This window comes from Mustela lutreola, chromosome 3, assembly GCF_030435805.1.
Source record: "Mustela lutreola isolate mMusLut2 chromosome 3, mMusLut2.pri, whole genome shotgun sequence".
Taxonomy (NCBI): domain Eukaryota; kingdom Metazoa; phylum Chordata; class Mammalia; order Carnivora; family Mustelidae; genus Mustela; species Mustela lutreola.
In genome coordinates, this window is record NC_081292.1 from 154,046,212 (window position 1) to 154,067,769 (window position 21,558).

Consider the following 21,558-nt stretch of genomic DNA (forward strand, 5'->3'; position numbering starts at 1 on the left):
ATTTTTTCCTCAGGTATTTTTTATTGGGGGCATGGTCAGTTGGACCAAAGGGGTGGAGCAGAGGGAGAAGCAGGCTCCCGGCTAAGCAGGGAGCCCCACATAATGGGGGAGGAGCTTGATCTGAGATTCCAGAATCATGACCTGAGCTGAAAGCAGACGCTTAACGACAGAGTCACCCAGGACAAAGCCACCCAGGCTCCCCTTAGCGACATTAATCTTCTTAATCATCCAGACTGGTCCCCTTTTCAAAGCAGGGATGCTAACCTCCCATTTACCAACCTGCCATGTTTTAGTGGTTCTCCAGGTTTTGGGGTTTTAAGAACCAGTACAGTAAACAAAAATCATTGGGGTGAGAGATCCAGTATAGAGTTAAGACTGTATTTTGTCAAAAAAGACACAAATTGAAACAACCACCACTTTCACTGTTATTTCATAAAAAGAAGGGCCATTTTAAAACTGAAAATATGACAAGTCCATAATCTTAAAATAAATCAAACTTGTGCAAAAACTCAGTGGCACTTACTTTTATGTTTCCTGCCAGTGATCACATCCTCCTAAGTCCATCTTTGTGAAATCCTTCTTGCGACAACATCCCTAAGCCAGGCTGTCCCCTAGCTCTGCTTAAACACTGCGGGTGTTTACCTTTTCCAGGTAAGCATCTGTAAGGCCCTCTGCTCTTCCTGCCCCCGGGCAGGGGTGGAGGGTGTGTGATTTCTTGATGGTTGTCTGCAGCGTTCTCTCTGTCTTCTGGAAGTGCTCAGAGGAGATGTTTCAAACAGGTATGGTCAGTGGAGAAAGCACTCAACGAAAGCAGGCCACTGTTACTCATTTATTTATTCCTCTATTGCTTTCTTCTGAATTTGAACTGTTAACAATCCTGGGGCCTGATGGGCAAAAGGAAAGCTGTGCAGAGGTGCGTATCAGACAGGGACGCAGCAGTGCAGGCGATGCCACAGCATCCTCCCAGCCGCTCTGAGTCCACACAGCACAGACGCAGCACTCAGCTGGGGGGCGGGGTATTTCTTGCAGAATGACACTGAACTTCCCAAGCTAAGGTTGGGAAAGGTCAAGAACTTATGATGGAGCAGGGTGGGCACAGGGACTTGTATAGGGTTAGGCAAGCTGGAGTTGTAGGAGTTGGCTTAGGCTGTTGTTACAAAGACCTCACATGGGGCAGCTTCTCTCTTCTCTCTCTCTTTTTTTTTAAAGATTTCTTTATCTGAGAGAGCTCCCAGGCTTAAGAGGAGGGGCAGAGCAAGAGGGAGAGGCAGCCAGCGAGGACTGAGTGCCCCACCCCTGAGATAATGACCTGGGATGAAACTGAGATGCTCAACTGACTGAGCCACCCAGGTACCCCTACCCTGGGTAGCTAGTTTTAGAGGCTAAAATTCCAAAATTAAGGTGTCAGCAGAGCCATGCTCCCTCAGAAACCTGTGGGGGCGGGGGCTTCTTGCCTCTTCCTAGCTTCTGGTGGTTTGCTACCAGTCCTTCGTGTTCCTGGCTTGTAGCTTTGTCCCTCAGGTCATCATACAGCATCCTCTGTGTCTCTATCCAGACATCCCTCTTATAAACACACCTGTACCATTGGACGGGCCTGCCCTAATAATGACCCCCTCTTGACTTTATTATATCCGCAAAGACCCTATTTCCAAATAAGATCACTTTCACAGGTACTTTGACATCTTTTGGGGGACACCATTCAACCCAGAACGGTAGGTGTTGGGGAATGGTAACCAAAGAGGCCCCAAAGCGTAATTCTTACTAGGATCAGATCATTTATTTTTCTTAGTACAACCTAGGTCTGTTTTATTCCAAGAACTTGAATGTGTTCCTAAACCCACGTATTTTCATGTGAAAAAGCTGAAGCTTTACCTAAATTTATAGTTGATTCCCCCCCCCCCCGAATTTATATATGCCTTATTTTTCCCTGTTAAATATTATAGTGTTGGCTTTGGTCAAGAATTCATTCTAGACTATTGAAATAGTTTCATAGTACTAATTTTGACATCTTATATCCACTCCCCCACCCCCGCTCTCCAGCTTTGGAACCTGTGTATGTGTAATATGTGTGATTTATGCAATTGTTTAAGTACTGAAAAAAGGCTGCCAAGAGCAGGGCTTTGTGGCACAATTCTAGAGTCTTCCCTCCATGCTGGGAGCACTGACCAACAGACGTCAGCTCAGACACACGTTTAACCAGTTACCCACGCATCCCAACCGAATTTCTCTTCCCAGATGTCCTCATCCAGTCCATGAGCAAATAATGGTTTTTATTTAGCTCAAATCAAAATATACTTTGTAGCATTCCCAAGTAGCCCTGTCTTCCTAGTACCACCCCCCCACCCCCACCCTCGCAAAGAGAAAGAGCAAAGCTTGAATGTGCATGACTTGCTCTTAAGGACTTGACTCTGGTACTTGTTCTTTTCACAAGTCTCTCTAACCTTCTGTTTACTAATCCACTCTGGAATTTTGCTTCAGATCAGCAGTAGCCTACATTTCTTGAGCCTGGTTTTTTTGTTCTTTTAGAGAATCTGAATAATATTTTCCCTTTCCATTAGCACCTCTCCTATTGTGCAAGATTTCTCAAAGCAACCAAGACTGGAAAATTCTTACCAAGTGATGTAAACAGTCCCCATCTTCATTCACAGCCCCCTTACTTGCAAAGGAGAATGAAAAAGAATGCCTTCTGGAAAATGCATGAATTCTAGCAGTCTTGAGAGTGAGGTATATTACCTTCATTTGGGATTTGCCAATTTTGTGAAACTCATACCAAAGTTCTCTTTAGTTCCATTCTTTCACAGACAGAGGATTCCTCTCTGATTTTCTTAAATTTTAAGATTAAAAACTTTCAGTGCCCTACTAGGAAGACCAGTATAGGAGAAACCATTGTGCCTTTCCATCAGCTCCACTCTCAGTGACTCTTGTGACCATGGTCACAAGTGACCCTTGAATGAAATATCTAAGTTTAGAAGCATGAGCTGGGCTGGCAGGCTATGTTAACATTCTCTTGCTTATATGGTCCAAGTGTTCTTTGTTGTTTTTTTTAAATTAGTAACGCACTTCTATTGTACCCCCAGATTTCTTAGAGCTAAAATAAGTAGAAGAGATATCATTTTCCTTTTCAGTCTGTTCTTCAGACTGGCTTTTCAAGGTCATGGGGCAGTCAGGATTTATTACTTTAGAAAAGGAGGGACGGACTGCATTTGGAAATCAATACACTGGGGCTGTGTTTTGGATCAAAGCCAACATTAGTGTTCATTCTAGGAAATATCCGGTTTGACTCTGGCCTTTTTTTGCTTGTGTCAGAATCAAAAGAAATTTCTAGGTAATTTGCACACTCTGTTTTAATAGTTTCAGATAACTCTGTTTTGCTTCAGAGAGCATGTTTACTTTTACTCTCTGTCACGCTGTTCTTGTTTTGAATGAAGCAGTCATTAATGGTTTGCAATGTTGGAGTTTAATGCAGCTCAGTTTCTGTAGACTCTGACATAGTTTTTCAGTACATTGTGTGTGTGTCTAAAAGATTTCTAGGTTTTTTTTTTTTTTTTTTAAACCAACAAATTTAAAGATACATGAAAAACAGTCTAGGAACAAAAACTCTATTAGCTTTTTGGGTCTCCCCTCCCAACATTTTATAGTTTTCTTTCTGGTACTAATATTTGCTTCCATGTTAAACTGTTAAATTGTCTCGGTTCCCTCCTTGGTGTTTTTATAAGCTAAATTGGGGTAAACTACAAGGCCATATTCATTTCCAAGGCAAAATGTAGTATTTCCCTTCTCCCCACGCCTGCCAGCCTCCCTCCATTTCCCACACCAAACACGTCAAGGCAAAAAAAATTCTTGTACATGTTTATATTTCATTAATTCAGCCAGTTTACATCGAGTGGTTACATTATGCCAATAACCATGCTGAACAGTAACCATAAAAATGGTAGGTCTACATTTTCTCAATCCTTTGCAACCTTAGGACCATGTCGAAGTTAAATAAGAAGGCAGTCTAGCTTAGTGCCTTCAAATGGTAAGAATTAGAAGTGCCATTATTTGGAGGGGGTTGGGAGATAAAGGATGACAGGTATTAATTTTTGAGCAGCTGTCATGTGTTGAACACTGTGTCAGCCCCTTACCAGTGGTCCTGTGAGCTTAGGTGTTACCATGACACTGTGTGAGTGGGGATACTGAGGCCAGACAACTACACCAGGATCACAGAGCTGGTCATTGGCCAAAGGAGCGCTTGAGCATAGACCTTGCTGGCTGCCACTCGGGGTTCTTTCTACTATAACATTGTCTTCCTTGTGATACAGTAAAGTGAAACTCAATGTAGACAGGAAGGTGAGTTGTCAAAGCAAAGCAAATATATTGCAGGTTTGGGTGGGAGAGGAAGAAAATTCTTAAAAATGCTCTCTCCTTGTCAGTTCATAAATTCAATTCAGAAATAAAGACCACTTTCTGTAATCAAGGTGCCTTTGTTTTAAAAGTTAGACATTAATCATGGCCCGAGACTTTGAAGGATTCTTTTTAATGATAGATAATCTACATTTTACTTGCAATATTCTGGGTTCCCTTTTCAGCGAGTATTATTTTCCTCTGACGTATTAGTACTTGGGAGCACTCACTGGGGCCTGGCCATCTGTGACTGCATCCCTAAGTGCTGTGGCACTGTGACTTGTGGCAAAAATATGGTCATACAGTAATGTAAGTGACTCTTTGTGTGCTGTGTGCTCTTAAAAGACCATAAAATAGTGTAAAGCTACTTTACCTTGATTGCAGATCATCATAGATTTGATACTCGACTGTAATAGCAAATCTGTGTAATAAATCAGATGCTTTATAGTGCGCTTTTTATTTAAAAGAGAGATATAATGTTTTCATCAAATATGGCAAAAAAGCATTTTAGCCATTTCTAATGAGGTAGTTTTAATGTTCATTCTCTGTGAATTATTTAGCTCAAGCCATATATGCCATAAATAGCATCCGTTGTTACTTTTGTAGCAGTTAGAGTAGATTAGTTAAGGCACCCAGGAATGTTGAAAAGGCAGATGAGCAGGCATGGCTCTAAATTTAGTCAGAAGAGGATAAAAATCTTGAAATCTGGGTGTGAATTACCAATGTTTTTTGTAGTCTGAAGGGGTGCGATTATCTTAAAATTCAGATACGTAGATACATCTCTTTTTTCTTGAAGAATGTGATACTTGGTCATAAAGCTTCTCTAATTGATTCTCCAGCAGCTCAGGTGCTGTGGGACAACCAGTCCAGTGGAGGGATAGACTCCTTGAAGATGTTCTGAGCTTCTGCTAAATCGTTTCTCATCCTCAGGCTCTAGGACTGGGTTTGAAACTCCTTGTGCCTTCCAGGACCCTGTGGGAAAGGGAGCTGCGGTGGCTCCTTTTCTCCAGCTTCTGTGCGCTCACAGACATACATACGCCACTGGCTTTCCATAGCCTGGACACCATGGACTCTCTTTCTCAGATGTCAGGTTAAGCATTTAAGGCTGGTTCAGAGATGTCCTCTGTCTTCAAACCTTTCTGTCCCTTAGAACCTTTCTAGTCAACTCCTACCTGTCCTCATCCTCTGTCGTAATTTCTTGAACTTGACAGTTACTGCTTGAGTACCAAGAGCAAAAGAAATAAATTTAGTAAAATAAAATATGGCACCTCTCGCTCTGCTAATCCTAGCCATAAGATTTTCATTAATCTTAACTAAAGTCTTGCTTTTATCATATCACTATGCTGTTACAAAACTTCCAGACACATTCTGCTCCTTTACTCTTTTCCTGGAACTCAAGGCCCTATCAAACCTTTTCAAACTTAGCTTCCTTTACTCCCCCAACATGGGTTGCTAATTTGGTGGGTTCCTCTGTTTATTGTCCTCCGTGGCCCACCTAAATTTCTGCTTTCCCCAGAGTCTTTCCTGGTGGACTTGACCTCCCTCCTGTGTTTATGCCTCCCTTTATTTAGCATTCGTCAGAGAAGTCCATATTCGTCAGTATTCTTATTTTTTAATATTAAAAATTCCTTACATCCCTTCAAAGATGATCTCCCCGGCCAACCTTTGATAACAAGAATGACATCATGTGTATTTTTTGTAGGCTCTGTCTGGTGAAGGGCATGCCGGAGACATGCTGTAAATATTTGTGGGTTGATTTCTTGGTCTGATCTCTTTCTCGACTGTCTTTGTCTTTCCTGTGCTCCATTCACCTTCAGCACCAGGTTTGCTCCTGACCTTTAGGGCTCTAGCAGCTTTTCCTGCCAAGCATTTAACCCTCAGAGCCTGGCTCCAATTTCAGCTGCATTAGATGAAGCTTTCTGTTTTGTCGCATGTACCTGGAATCACTGTACTCACGAGGGTACCCCTCGCTCTGCCACACAATTGGGAGGGACAGACTGCTAACGGAGGTTAAGAGTTAAGCCAAAACAGCTGTAAGGAAAAGTGGAGTGACTTTCTATACCTTTAATATTTGTAGATCTTAGAAGAGTCTTACGGTAACATTTAAAATCTTCAGTACTAACCAGGCAAAGTCATAAAAAATTTGTTTTGGTATTGATTGCCTCATTTTAAAATGTCCCGTGTCTCGTTTCTCATCATCAAATGCTGACCACTTTCTATACCAAGTAAATAAAGAAAACCAGCCCGGTGAATTACTCAGCGTAGTGAGGGTACACAATAACATGGACAGGCAACTCCTACTTTTTTACTGTATTCTCCAACAAACTTTTCTATTAGCAAAATGGGTGTAATTTAATACTTTCTTTTCCTTCCCCTATTCAGCCTATTGTTGGGAGAGCTAAAGCAAATTTTAGGAAATCCTCATTTCCTGGGAGGCCACTGAAAAGATACAACAGCAAAAAGAGCTAGGGGGAAAACGGAAAACGGCATACACAGTATTGTCTCTGCATGGGTGTGTTTGTGCCCTTTATTTTTTCCTTTTCCCCCACCAAATCCAAAATAACAAGAGAAGTTTTGGCTTATCATCCCCGAATCCGTTCCCACCGAGTAGATCCTTTTAAGCTTTAGAGCGGGTTGTACCTCCTCCCCACTAATATACATGCTCTGTTGGGCACTTTATTCCAAATAGACCCATGTTGTCTCTACTCGGGAAGTCCGGGAAACTCCTTTCGGAATGTTCTCAGCATCAGTCCTGGAAACCTTTACAGTTTGAGTCCGCCCTCGTCCCCTCACTCATTTGGATCTGTGCAGAGTCAAGATAGGAATTGCTTTGAACTTATGGAACAGCCTGTGGTTGGGGACCTGTTTCTGCAGCTGTCAGCATGGTGTCCAGATAAAAATTCCTGCCTCCCATCTTTGCCACTTACTGTCTGTGCAACTTGACAAGGGCCCAGGCTGCACTCCCTGGTTTCACATCTACAAAATGGGAATAATACCTAACCTATTGCAGAGGTGGTTGGGATTAAAATAATTGACTTAAATCACTTAAAATTATGCCAGGCATAAAGTGAAAGCTATAGAGATGTAAGCTATTCTTTTTATTATTCTCCTGCATTAACTCTCTGGGTCATATTGTCTCGTATTGATGCTGAACTGATAGCCAAATACTCAGAAGTCATTTCAGTTCTCTGTCCCTCTTTCTTGCTGATGATTGTCCTCTGCACAGGCACAGAATCTCAAAGGATGTCTGAGTCCCTAGTTGTCCTTCACAGGCAGCTCAGCTATTAAAACAAACAAAACCAGTCATCCCCTAGGCATGCGCAGTATCCCGCCCTTTATCAAACAGAAAATCTCTTTTTTTTTTTTTTTGTTTACATCATAAGTATATACTTTTTCTTATTTTTGTTTTCTATACTCTCCTTGCTTTTTCAGGTTTAATGATGTTCATAAAACCTTTCAGAATTAACATCGACACTGCAAATTACCCCATGGTGCCTTAAATGAATTTACAACTGGAAGGACCAATGTTAAAATAACAGAGCAACCATTGTCGCCATCTGTTGGTGGTGGGTGGATTGGACTTCACTTTCCAGAGCCTGGGCACGGAACTGGGAGTTTTCCAAAGCTGCCAGTTCCCTAGTACAGGAGTGTGTGTGTGTGTGTGTGTGTGTGTACACATACACAGGTTGTACACATGTGTGTTCCTTGTGTACATGCCCATTGGACAAAGTCTAGGATTGGCACCACTGTGTCTTAACATTCCTATCCGGAACTTGCGGTAATTTTAATATTTCAACTTTGTTTGGGGCGCCTGGGTGGCTCACTGGTTAAATGTCTGCCTTCAGCTCAGGTCATGATCCCAGGGTCCTGGCATCGAGCCCTGCATCAGGCTCAGTGGGGAGCCTGCTTCTCTCTCTCCCTCTGCCCCTACCTACTCATTCTCTTTCTCTCTCTTACTCACTCTCAAATAAATAAATAAAAATCTTTTAAAAAATATCTCAACTTACTTTTCTGTGTCTTCCAATTACAAGGGTGCATTTCTTTTGTAATTAAGGTAAATTAATAAAAAGAGAGTTTAGAAGGTACTACGTGAAGGGGCCGGAGAAGAAAAAAAATTAAGTTTTATTTACTAAGGACAGACCAAACTTTACTTTGACTTTATAGTTCAGCAGATGAAAGAAATCTCAATGGAAACGGGGCGGAAATGACAAGCTGTGATAAAAACAGAAGAAATTCTGGTAGATTCTAAGCAGAAGGTTTTATCAGCCAGGTTCACTTGGGCCAATAGGTTTAAATATGAGACTTGTTATCCGCTCCCTTTGAAATTCTAATGATTCTGTAGTCACATCTCTTAATTACTCTTTATCCTTTTGCTTCCTCTGGAGTGGATTATCTGCTTTTAGCAAAGAATATTATTTTCTGGTAGCCAGGGCTACGGTCTGAGCCTCATTACTTTGAAGATAGGGAAAACCCTCAGAATCTTCCTAGTCACATTTTTTTCCTTTAAAATTCTACAGCTTGCTCTCCTCTCTGGTGTTGTCAGAGTGTGAATCCTGTCAGTCAAGAGGCTTTTTTCTCCCAAACCTGTCTCTGTTACTTAATGATGTTTTAAAACAAACTCAACCAAGGGCAAGTGAGTATCTGGTTGATTTATGACGTTTTACTCAAATGTCTGTTACTCTCGGAGGCACGGATGAGCAACAATAGAATCAGACTAAATGGGAACCCTCTTTAACCCCCACCCCCGCACCCCTTGCCCCACATCATTAAATCTTACCGCAGAGGGAACTAGTACCCGGGAAAGGGTGCGTGCTCTGAACCCCGCTGTGCCTTTCCCTGTTCCTTGAGGCACCATTTGATAGACGGCCCAGGCCTGTGTTCTAGCTCCTGTCTCCCGTGATCAGAACTACTTGTTCTGCCCTCCAGTCCCACATACGGTGACCACATCATCACGGAGACGCTACCAGAGCCAAGGCCTGAGCGACTGAACATGGGGCATCTTCCAGTTCAGTTATTTGAATAAGATACCTCTGGTGCCACGGGAGGTGTTGCTGAGCGGACAGCCCAGGAAAGAAGATAACTCACCAGAAGTAAACCCTTCTGTACCCCTCAGGTAACTCCATGTAGGGAGTTACGGGGAGGCCGGTATGGAATAGCTCCCTAGACAGTACCTTTCTGAGAAGTCTTTTAGGCTTAACTCACAAATCATGGTGAAAACCGCAGTAGAAAGTAAAACTGAATAAATTTCAGAAATCTCTTCTCCCACACACCTCCCCCACATCCCTCTTTCAACCATGAACCACATGTTTATTTCTTATGTTTAACACAAACAAAAGCTTTACTTTGGCTTGAAAAGCAAATCTCCCATACCTTGATAAGAAGAGGTCTCCCAGTTGATTTCCTTCGCGTTCACACCTTCAGTGTATAAAGGAAACATTGTTTCTCGGAATTATTTCATGAATAAATTGCAGTGAGAATTTAAACAAAATTTGTTTAAGCTTTCGGGTTTTAGGAGAGATTTTTGGCTTAAAATCTATATGAGCTTTTACTTTCCCATTTGTAAAAATGGCAATAATAGCACCTACCTCATAAGAATGTTGCAAAGTTAATTAAATAAGATCATGCATACAAAGCCCCTGGCACAGCGCCTAGAACATAAGTAGGAACTGAGTAAATGTAATCCCCTTTTTGGTTTCTTATAAAATCACAATGGATTTGGATGAGGAGATTAGGGATGGTTTCATGGAAGAGATAATGTTTGAACAGGTTCTTCAAGTTCAAACAGGGCTAGAATGGGATAATGATGGGATGAGAGAGACATGTTTAAAGTGATGTTTAAAGTAAATTAAAGCAGCAGATATGGTTGGAAGCACCAGAAGCTGAAAGCAAGGCAAGAAGTATTGTGTGTTTTTTGCTTGGGTCTAGAGGTAGTGAAGGGGAAGGGTGAATATTAGAAACATGTCAGAGACAACTCAGAAGGGCTCCTGACTGCCTGGACTCAGGATGGTGTCTTGAGGACCTCGAGCCTGGTGGGAGATCAGAGTGGGACACTGCTACTGAATGAAAGAAGAGAAGATGGGTTTGGGCTCTTTAAGGATGGGATTTAGAAAATAGTGGGCATGAGGTGACACTGAATGAGATATCAAAGTATCTTAACTTAAAAAAGATACTTGAGTTGAAAGAGAGACAAAAAACTGACATTGGGGGAATAACAAAAATTAACTCAGGGGGCACCTGGGTGGCTCATTTGGTTAAGCAGCTGCCTTTCGCTCAGGTCATGATCCTACAGTCCTGGGATTGAGCCCCAATTTGGGCTTCCCACTCAGCAGGGAATCTGCCTCTCCCTCCCCCCCACCCCAGTCATGTAGCATGCGCTTGCTCTCTTGCTCTCTCGCTCTCTCTCATATAAATAAATAACCTCGTTAAAAAAAAAAACAAGACCCAAATCAGGAAGGAGAAACAAGCACCAGAGAACATGCTTTAAATAACACCATAGAATTGGATGGATTTCCTAGGAAAAGGAAGGGTTGAGTTGAGAGTATTTGGCTAAGGAGGGAGGAGAGGAGGTCGAATGGGCGAAGAAGCCTGGAAAGAGCACCCAGAAATGTAGGCTGAGATCTGGGGAGCAAGTTCAGAGCAGGGGAGGAGTGGGGTACTTAGATGTGGTGGCGAGGAGTAATGTCACAGCAGCAGAGAGATCAAAGAGAACAGAAACCCAGAAAAACTGGCGTGGACTGAGTGCCAGTGCTCCCAGGAGACTTTTCTCTTTTCCTACCTCCCACATTTCCCTTTCTCTCCCATGGTTAGTGGGGTGAGCAGGACCAGGAGGGTAGAAGGCCAGCCCCTGACCTTCCCTAAATTTCCTTTCTTCTTCTTGGTTTACAAAAGACTCTGAACTCTGTGACCTCAAGCAGAGTCTCTTAATCTCTGTGACTTTCAATTCCCTTATCCTGAACTGGAGTCATACTAACTCTCTTCGATACTGTTGGAGAGGTTTGAGACTGGAATGCAGTCTAAAAGCATTTCCAGCCAAAACTTTTGCAAAGGAGCGTGCTGATAAATAAATCCAGCATGAAAGTAATCTATAGAGAAATGGTTGCTAAAAAGGTGGTTTTTAAATCACTTATTTTCTCTGGTTTTCAGATTTTTCAAAAATTAGTGCCCTTTTTTGCCAAGCATGGTGACCTGTGTTAATGTTGTAAATACTCAGAAGCTCTACAGGGAATTGAAGGTGTTTGTGCGATATTATGCCTCTTGGATGTAATTGTCATTTGAACCTTAAATTATCTTTACTTTCATGCCTGGTTAGTAATCATTTGATTATGTGATTACACAGAGTGAAAATGAACCGGGGAAAAGAGGTGGTTCAAGCCATTTGTTTCTTCTAGATAAATATATTTCAGCTTGTTCAATGCATAAACCAGAAACCTACAGTATTCAGAAATGCTTTAAAGTGCTACACAGATGCTTCATTTCCTAAGCTTTCAAGACTTTTTAAAGACCTTGGGGTCAATCATGAAAAAGTATTATTAGAGAAAATAAGAAATTTTAAAAGTAATACACAGGAAAGTAAAATTAAACATGTATAAATGAGGGCACAGGTCACAGATCCGTGATGTGAGTTACGTGCATTTCTCAAAGTCCCCACAATTTTTAAGAATTAATTTTCAAAGGTTTTTCCTTAGCTTTTTGAAGACGAGCACAGATGGCTGTGCTTTACCTTGTGGTGTGACCACTCTGAAAGGGTTCAGGTTGGGACATGGACTTACTAAGCTACACTTCTACTTCATCTTCAGCAGCAGATCATTAAGAGGTTAATATTCTGGGTTTTTTCCTTCTTCCCCCAATATCTATTGTACCTTAAGGAATTCCATCACATTTATACAGACCCTCATCAAATTAATGCTTAATCCCTGGCTCATGGTTTTATATTCTTGATTGTTACTATCATTTCACATATGTATGTGGAGCTATTATTACTGAGTTGAAAGAGGTGTTAATATATTAGTTATATATCTTTATAGACATATAAACATTAATAGTTATCAAGGTGTTAGGTAAATTTTATAGCCTTGCATTTGGCTTTATATTCACGTAGTGTTGCTAGAAGTATCTTCTTAGGGACTTCATTCCCCGCCCCCCCATTTTTCTTTTTTTTTTTTGGTCCGAAGAGTGTCAGGTAAGTACCTGATTCCTCAAAGGTCAACATCAGACCGTAATCTGAGGATTCAAATAGGAGGCCTAGCCAGTCCCTTCTTTTAGTTTAGTTTTGAGTTTAAAATTCTCATTGTCTGTCCCCTAAGTATAGGACATTTTATCCTTTAAATTTTGCAGGTGCTTGAAAAGTATGTATGCTCTCTGGACTTTGCCATTCCTAAGGGTTCCTTGATTTTAACTTCTCCTGTTCTTTTTTTTTTCTTTCTTTTTATCTTTCAGATATGGGAAGATAGTCTCCACGAAGGCAATTTTGGATAAGACAACAAACAAATGCAAAGGTATATTCCCTTGGATGATAATTTACTACATCCTAGCTCTAGGAAACTGACGGCATTGTCAACCTGATCTTTGGTTTCAAAATTACTACCTCCATTTTATTAAAAACCGAGTCTTCTGTGTCCCCCAGTTCCGGTCTTGCATGGTGTCAGCATATTCCTTTACATTTGTCCCTGGCTGAGGTTTGGCTGGAAACCCTACAGCGCTACACTTTGCCAGAGTCGCAGATCTGACTCCAGTGGAGCTAACAGGCAGGATACTGGTTGGCATTTAGCCCCTACTTTAAAAGGGAAGTAGAGTTAGAAAATAGCTTTTCTTTCCTGAGCCTGAGGAGATTAGAGCTGCTTACTGAAGACCATTGGACTGTACTAAAGAACTGAAAAGATTACATATTGTGCAAATTGGCTCTATTAATTAGAATAGAGTAGTTTTAAGCAGTACTTAATTACATGTTTCAATACTCCCAATTGTTCTGTGCTGAATGCCTGTTGACAATATTGGCAGCGGGGGAGGAGAGAACTATTTTCACTGACCAAATTGTAATAGGGAGGGGAGGTCATACGCCCCTTTGAAATATGCTGCTGCATTAATTTGATGCACTGACCTTCAGTTTTCCATGTAATTAGGATGAGCTCATCCAGCTCCGTGAGCTGGAAGAGGAGGCGTCTACAGTAGGCAGCGCTGATGCCCGGTGGTTCTGACTTTTAATGATCCAGCATCTTAACAATGGGCATGTGATTTCGAGGAAAGGGGAAGAATAGAGTCAGCTGACTTTGAGTCCGACCACTGACCCCATGAATTGAAATAAGGTTGACAGGAATAGGCAGAGAAGGCAAATCTCCTCATTAATTAGACCCCAGTTTTTTTAAGGAGTGGCGATAGCTTTGACTTAGCGCTGTCTGAGAAAGTCAAAGAATGGAAATGAACCATATGGGAAGCCTCGTAGAAGCCAGCCATTTCCTTTAATCTAGACTTGAAGTGGTTCATTGTATTTGTGTCTTCTTCAAAGTTCCTGCATTTAAAGGAGCTTTTGTAGCCAATATCTAAGCCCCTGTTTAAGCCACATGGCACATGAAGACAGTTTTGCCTAGGGACAGTGAATAAAGCAGTGCTTTATGTAGAGAGGTTCTCAATAAATATTTTAAATGAATTAAACTAGAGAGTCAAATTGTAGACTGAAATGTTTCTATTTAGTTGCCAAGGTTAGTGTTATTTCACGTACTTGTAAACGATTTGAGAAAACAGGGACGTGGGGAAAAAAAACCTTCAGTTTTATAAAGAAAAGTGGACTCTTGCAAGCATAAAACAGGAAGCTGATCTCAAACATTTGTTTCAAACTGAGAGAGAAAATCACAGTAGGCAAATGGTTTTATGGCTTGACCCTACCTTTCCTCCCACCCCGCCCCCAGCAGAGAAGAATCTTACATGGCAGATCAATGTGTTAAAAATTAGCACAGCTGCCCAGTTAAGTGAGGGAAGGACTCAGAGGACTCCCCGGCTGAATTCTTCCCACTCCCCTGCACTGAACACGCCTACCTGTATGTAGTACACTTTTCTCCAATGAGAGTTTGTTCCTTAGAAACCAAAATTCCATAAAATGCTCAGCACAATATAGAAAAGGTGTAAGTAAAATATACTCATGTGAAATCGGACATTTTATGATACGAAGCCTTCACAGTTGGAAGATATTCCAAGAAAAGTGGAGAAATTTGTGGGGCTTTTAAAATAAAGGAAAGAATAATTCAGAACTGATTGTCCAAACAGCACGTCTCCTGGAGACCTTCTCTTAGAGTCAGTCTCAGGAGATAGTGCCTTCCGTGAGGGCAATGGTAGGAACCTTTTAGGGCTCTTTGTAACACACAGGCTCTCAGGAATAGACATGTCAGCACATGCGGTGGGTGGGTGAGTGAGTGAAGGGACCAAGGGAGCAGAATGGGTTTATAAAATCCTAGAAGTAGAATGAGAGAGCTCCCGGGAAAAAAAAGTTATTTTAGGACAAATGAGAAGAAATAACACAGTATACCTCATAAAAAAGACAGCATGGTAGCCATTGATAACATGAGAAGGCAGGTAAGTGAATGGATGAATAGGTGTATAAATATAGATAATGCATAAGGGATTACAGAGTATTCACATAAATAGAAAATTCACATGTTAAATACTAATTTTTTGAGGTTGACCATATCAAAGAATTTTATACCTGAAAGTTAGAGACCTTAGAGGTCACAGAACTTTTTTTTTGGTCACAAAGCATATTTTGGAGTCTCTATCCAAGAAAGAAAATTACACTGAAGGAAACATTGCTCAGAATAACATGTACCTTAGCTATTAAATTTGAAACTTTTTGAGTCAGTTGTTCTTCTGCATTTCAATTTTTGTCAGGTTTTACCCAACTAAATAAAGGTGTTTAAACACTTTCCAACACCAGTATAGATGGCAATTCCAAGCCAAAAAAAAATTTACAGAGTATCAGTTGTGGCACTGATTGAATAATTTTATTAATGCTTACAGAGTTACATATAAAACTAGAACACATGCACACAAATGTCCCCCCCACACACACACATACACGAAGTTATAAAAATGGGTGGGAATAAATCTGACTACGGGGAAGAGAGGGGTAAGAGCAGGAATTCTCAGCTTACTACAAAAATGGCCTGAGTTTGCTAATGGGCAAAACAAAAATAAAAAAACGTATCTATTCCCGTGGCTTAGTGACTATAATGTGGAGGAAAATTCAAGAAGCAGGAGTACCATAACTATTCCTGGTCCTGAGACCCAAGGAGAGTCTTTCTAGGGTTCTAGTGAGAGGCTGCTGTGTTATTTAGCAAATCCCACCTTTAGAAGTATCTTTATACCCATTTATGCAATGAAACCCACAGAACCTATAACTCAAGTTGATACAGTCTTATATTTACTTGAAAGTAATGCAGCAGACAAAATGACAGAGCACACGGTTGCATGCCTACCCATTAGATTTGTTTACAGCAAAAATATTTATTGAAAATATTTACTGAAATATTTGTGCTTTGAGAAGGCCAGAAAAGAATATAAACAACTAAAATGCAACCATTATAGATTTTTCCTAATAAAATAACAGGTAAAATGATACTAATCGTACTTGACTGATAATAAGTTCAACCCCAGTTACATCAAAGTTGAGATCTTTCTGTGTCTTGTGATATACAGTCAACAAGAAGATTGTGTTCGGGGGTGGGGTGGGGGGGTGACCTCACTCAAATATCCATCAGCGGGAGTGACGTCTTTCATTGAAGCTGGATCTTCGTTTACAGCCTGCTCAAGTTGTATGTGGGTGATAAATAGGTGCGAGGGTGACAGTGTGTGTGTGTCCCCACAGAGGATTGCGTATTAGCATGGACTTACGGGTTTCTAAAAACGCTCTAACAGTGTTGACTCTAATTGCTGATGTGGCTGTTGAGTGCCATTCTCTGTTTTTACCTGAGCCAGCTCTTCTTTTTCTTTCCAACCTGGCTGTTTCTCTACTGTCAAAATCAAATCAGGCTTTATTTCCGTCCAATTCCAAGTAATAGAAGGAAGCTACTGCTTATTTCAGCTTTAACGCATCTCTGCTGAAACCTCTATTTCTATAATTGATGGTTTACTCTGTTTCATTACAACCCGTTTAGTTACCAGACAGTAGCTTTGGGTACTAATATTGCCAACCGACCTTTGAACCCTTGCCAAGCTCTGTGTTTGGCCTTGTTGATAGGTATGTTTGTCCGTTTGAATGGACACTAGTACTTTTCGTGGAAGATACTCTATCTTTACCCTGTCAAGAAATCAGTGATAGGACTGGCCCTTCCCTGCAGCCTCCCAACAGTGCTTTTGTTTTTCAAAATATTCTTACTCATTTAAAGTTTATTTCATAGTAACAGGCTTGTGTTCCAATAAAATCTGTCAGTATTTTTGTCTGCTACCCTGATCTTTTAAACAGTGTGTTAAGTATGATTTAACCTTTTCTCAATAACTTAAGAGTGATCACAACAAAAAATGACCAGTGGCTCACTGGATTGGGTAAAATTCATGGGGCTGTTGCTTTTAGACTGCTTAAGTCCTCTTCGTTTTATAATTTTCCTCTTTCATGGCTTGTTGCTAGTTTTTGCTGCTAGGTACCATCCATATGCTCATTTTGTAGCTGCCCTGCCCTTACCCTGACACCCTGTACCCCTGCTTCTGATTTAGTGTGGCTGGGGATTACCTGACCAGCTTGTTAAAAATATTTATAAAGCTATGAATAAATAAGCTTTGAACCAGAGCCTCTTTTAGAAGGTTATTTGTTTGTTTGTATTGTGTTTTGTTTTTAGCCATTAGGGCATGAATTGCTGAAACAGCTTTTTTGGCTATCTTGGAGGCATTTTTACTCCTTTCTCTATATGAAGGGGAATCATGAGGTATATTTTAAGTAAATAAGTAATCATTTTTAATCACATACTAAACTTTCAATTATTTTATGTTTGGGGTATTTCATGGTTATACTTCTTTGAAAAATAAATTTAGTCTGTGGGATAAACATTTTTTTTTTCCTGTTACTTGTTAAGTTCCATAAAAATGCTATTTCTCTGAAGTTTATTTTTTCTTTTTTTAACTTTGGTTGGTTAACTTAGATGTCATTTGCTTCAGTAAGCAGGACACCTGAAGAAAGGGGAAAACTGGAGGTTTGGGGGTTTTGTTTTGGTTGGTTTGTTTTTGACTTGGAAGGAAATCTGCCTAGCTCATGAGAGCCAGGGACAGACAGCCTGCAAAGGAGACAGCCTGACAGCTGGTAATGCCAGTGGCGTGTCAGGATGTCAAGGGTTCCGTTTCTGCTGCCCCCACATCGGGAACCAGAGAGTCCTTCTTTTGCTCTTTTCATTGTCACAAAATAATGGCTTAATAAGCAAGTATGTTTTGTGTTTCAGGTTATGGTTTTGTCGACTTTGACAGTCCTGCAGCAGCCCAGAAAGCTGTGTCTGCCCTGAAGGCTAGTGGGGTTCAAGCTCAAATGGCAAAGGTGAGTCGAGATCCAGTAGTCACCTACTTCTCTGGGCCCTAGCTTTGGTCCTGAAGCCTGGCACAGTCCTCCGCCTGCTGGCGTTGGCATTTTCCCTGCGTCCCTGCTAACCTTGTGTGCTTTTGGACGCCTGTCCTGGCCTCCACATCCTCAGTCGTAGTTTAGGGCAGAGGAAGCTACAGAAGCCATTTCGAATCGGTACAGGAAGTCAGACATGTTTAGACACTGGTTATTATGGGATATGAATTTACCCTTTAGTAGTTCTATAATGGCTTTCTTCAAGGCTTGTTTCTGATGAACTTTTGGGATTCTGGCAGAGGAATGTTGTTGAGGTAGGGTTTATGCCCTTCGTATTCTTATTGCCCAAATGTAAACTTGGGTTATGTCACACCTAGTACCCATAGTGCACTTCTAAAGAGACTCATATAATTCTGTGCAATTTTTTTTTCCATTTGTGGGCCTTGAATTGCTATGGAAAATATTTTTAAGCCTGAAACTCAGCAGTTTGATATTTTGTGTATTCTTTTCAAAAGATCAATAGTTTTATATTCTCTGTCTTCTTGAAGCACAGAGGAAAGTAATTTCATTACTTCTGCGGCTTCTGAATCGTAGCATGTGATCATTGCCTCAGGAGCATTCACATTTCCATAAGGAAGGAGAATTTATGGCAGTTCAAGGGCTCTGGCAAAGAGGTAGGTTACCTGCTACCTGCTCAGACCTTGAGTCTGCTGAAGGATGCGTGTGTAGCTACCACACCAGAGATTTACCTTGACTCGAAGAATCAACACAAATAACAATTTTAGGAATTAGTTAAAGGGATCACCCTTCTCAAAGTAGTCTTTGACTTTAACTGTTTTTAAAGCTTTGAATTAAGTTGGACATATTTTAGATTTTCTTGAGCTCCAGAGTAAGAAGTTAAAACAAATAGAAACTATGTAAATATTAAGCACCATGATTTTCTGATTATCTGTCCATAATATAGAGTAATTCCCTGTGGCATTGTTAGAAGACCGTGATTATGAGAGTTTTAAATATATTTAATTGTAACTGTGCAGTACTGGTGTTGCATAAAGATTTGCAGCGTGTTTAACCTGCCTCTGTAAACAGTGGGTCCCCATCCATTTTATAAGCAGGACTTTCAAGGCATAATCAGAAAACAGCCCTATTTACCCCTTACTTTGTCCATTTCCTCTGTTCTCTGAAGTTCCTGCTTCTTCCTCTCATGGATGAAATCCAGGGTGGGTCCCATGACTTTTCTGGCCACTCTCATTATCTTAAAAAGTCCCTTCTCTTCCTGTCTTTCTGATTAATTTTTTTTCCTAATAGAATCCTTCTTGATTTTTCGTATCCAAACTTCACAGAATGTAATTCTCTTTCAACACATGTTTAGCTATTTCTATATGTATTCATCCCAACCTAAATACAGGATTTTAAACAAGATGTTGTATAGGGAATCTCAAGTTACATTCTAAATAAATTTTTAAAATGTCAGAATCACATGTAGAGGTTTTGAAAACTGCTGAGTCAGCAGAAGAGATATGTGTCTTGGATGTCATTGGTGCTGGAAGAAATCAGCTTACACAGCAGTTATCTGCTGGCAACCGTATTGATTACTTGGTGATCAGGAAACCATGTTTTCAAGGTTTAGATCCCAGTATAACAAGTCACGTTTTAGGAAATTGTAGAAAAATAGGAAAAGAAGGATTTAATTACATTTTAGGAAATTGGGGGTGGTGATTCATGTGTAATTACATTATAGTGTTTTTGTATTTGAAATAAGGTAGAATAGGATCCAAGTTAACATTTGGATGCTGGATGTCTCATTTTTAAGAACACATCACTGATGTTACATGTGTGATGCCTGTAATTTAAATGTCCAGGCTTGGTAGGTTTATCTTTAGGGTGAGGGGTAGAGGGAGTTAGAGAATCTCAAGCATACTCCCTGCTGAATGCGAAGCCCAGTGCGGGGCTCCATCCCAGGACCCAGAGATCATGACCTGAGCTGCAATCGAGAGTCAACCGATTTAACTGACTGAGCCACCCAGACACCTGTGTTTTTGCTAAAGTTTTGAGTATCATGTTGAAGCTTCCCCTTTCTTCCAGCTCAGGTCTGCTGTCCGTCATAATGAGCCTGTAGAGGGAGGGGAGCTTCATTGGTTTTTCCTACTCTCAGTGAATTTCTTTAGGTCGCTGTAGAACAATTGAGTTTCCCGGATGTGATTTCTTTTTTATTATATCATTAAAGTTACAAGAGCTATTTTAAATGCTAGAGGGTCCATTGTTCTATACCATGACACCGTGGATTTGAGGCTCTGAAATTGACTTAACCTTCTCATACTATCCAGGTAAAGGAGTAGCCTGGCCCGCACTTTCCGTGGAAACAGTTTTTAATTATCTTTTTTTTTTTTAAGACCTTATTTATCCATTTGACAGAGATCACAAGCAGACAGAGAGGCAGGCAGAGAGAGAGGTAGGGAAGCAAGCTCCCTGCTGAGCAGAGAGCCTGATGCGGGGCTCGACCCCAGGACCCCGGGATCATGACCCGAGCCGAAGGCAGAGGCCTCAACCCACGGAGCCACCCAAGTGCCCCTGTGGAGACAGTTTTTAAAAGAAATTCAGGTCTGGCCCCCATGTTGAGTGATAAGGGATCCATTGCTATCCACCTTTTTGCTTAGCGAATTAGCCAGGATACTGCATACAGGTCTGAACATTCACACTGCCACACATTAAAGGCCTGCTTTCTTGTGAATTGGAAAAAAAATGAAGGGGTAGTCTACTAAGGAAGTCAGCAGGGTGGTGGGGTGGATTGGGGTTTGGGTGAAGGAGAATATAATATTGTGTGACATATTGGCTGTCATGAGTTGAAAAAGGATCCACAGATACTCAACACTAAACTGAGAACTTGCAAGTGTTCTCACTTGCATTCAGCAACAGTGATTGTTTCTTATTTATGTTTTCACTGTCAGTACCTTTCTTGGTATCTGGCATAGGGTAGATACTAAATCTTTATTTTGTGAATGATCAGAGAAGCCCAACTCAGCGAGAGAAAAACTTTCTTCCCAGCTTGAGCAGATACTGAGAATTAAGAATGGGATGTTTAGAAATTATATTTATTGAGCTCTGTCCGTAGAATACCCTGAAGATACTTACCAAAAGGTTTTCCCAAAGGCTCAAGGCCATGCCTCTTGATGTTAACTTGGCCTCGTTTCACATGTGTTTGTTTTTAGAGCAGAAGACTCAGAATCTATAAAAAGAGCAAAACTCAGATATTAAGCTAAAAGGACTTAAAACACAAATCAACATTGGTAATACCTGTTAATAGAATGACTTCTATAGGCCTTTCAGCAGTGCCTCTTAAGGCCTGCTGGGAGTCAGTGGATCGTCGTATGCTATTTGCTTGGTGGTAAGCCCACACATTTCTTTCCGGTAAATAGGCAGTCAGACGAGCAGGACTTTAATCCCCCTTCCACACAGAGTCTGCCGCGATTTAGGCCGTTTGCATTCACATGCCTGGAAGCAGCTATCGGCTGCGTGGTGAACCTATTCAGTACAAGAGAAAACAGATGTCTGGTCTTCCTGCCAAGTCCCTTTCTTGCATTTTAGGAACCATTCCACATGCACAGGGAGGTTTTTGTTAATTTCTTTCAGATGATGACTGAGTGCTTTACACC

At 41.0% G+C, this 21,558-nt stretch overlaps 1 protein-coding gene across 11 annotated transcripts in view; it reads left to right on the plus strand.

Moving 5' to 3' along the window:
- RBMS1 (RNA binding motif single stranded interacting protein 1) overlaps window positions 1-21,558 on the plus strand; it is a 209,697-nt gene that overhangs the window by 153,048 nt on the left and 35,091 nt on the right. For all 11 annotated transcript variants that reach the window (XM_059167195.1, XM_059167194.1, XM_059167200.1 and 8 more), the window contains exons 3-4: window positions 12,820-12,878; window positions 17,796-17,887. In XM_059167195.1, coding sequence (XP_059023178.1) covers window positions 12,820-12,878; window positions 17,796-17,887 — 151 coding nt within the window. The remainder of the gene's footprint in view (window positions 1-12,819; window positions 12,879-17,795; window positions 17,888-21,558) is intronic.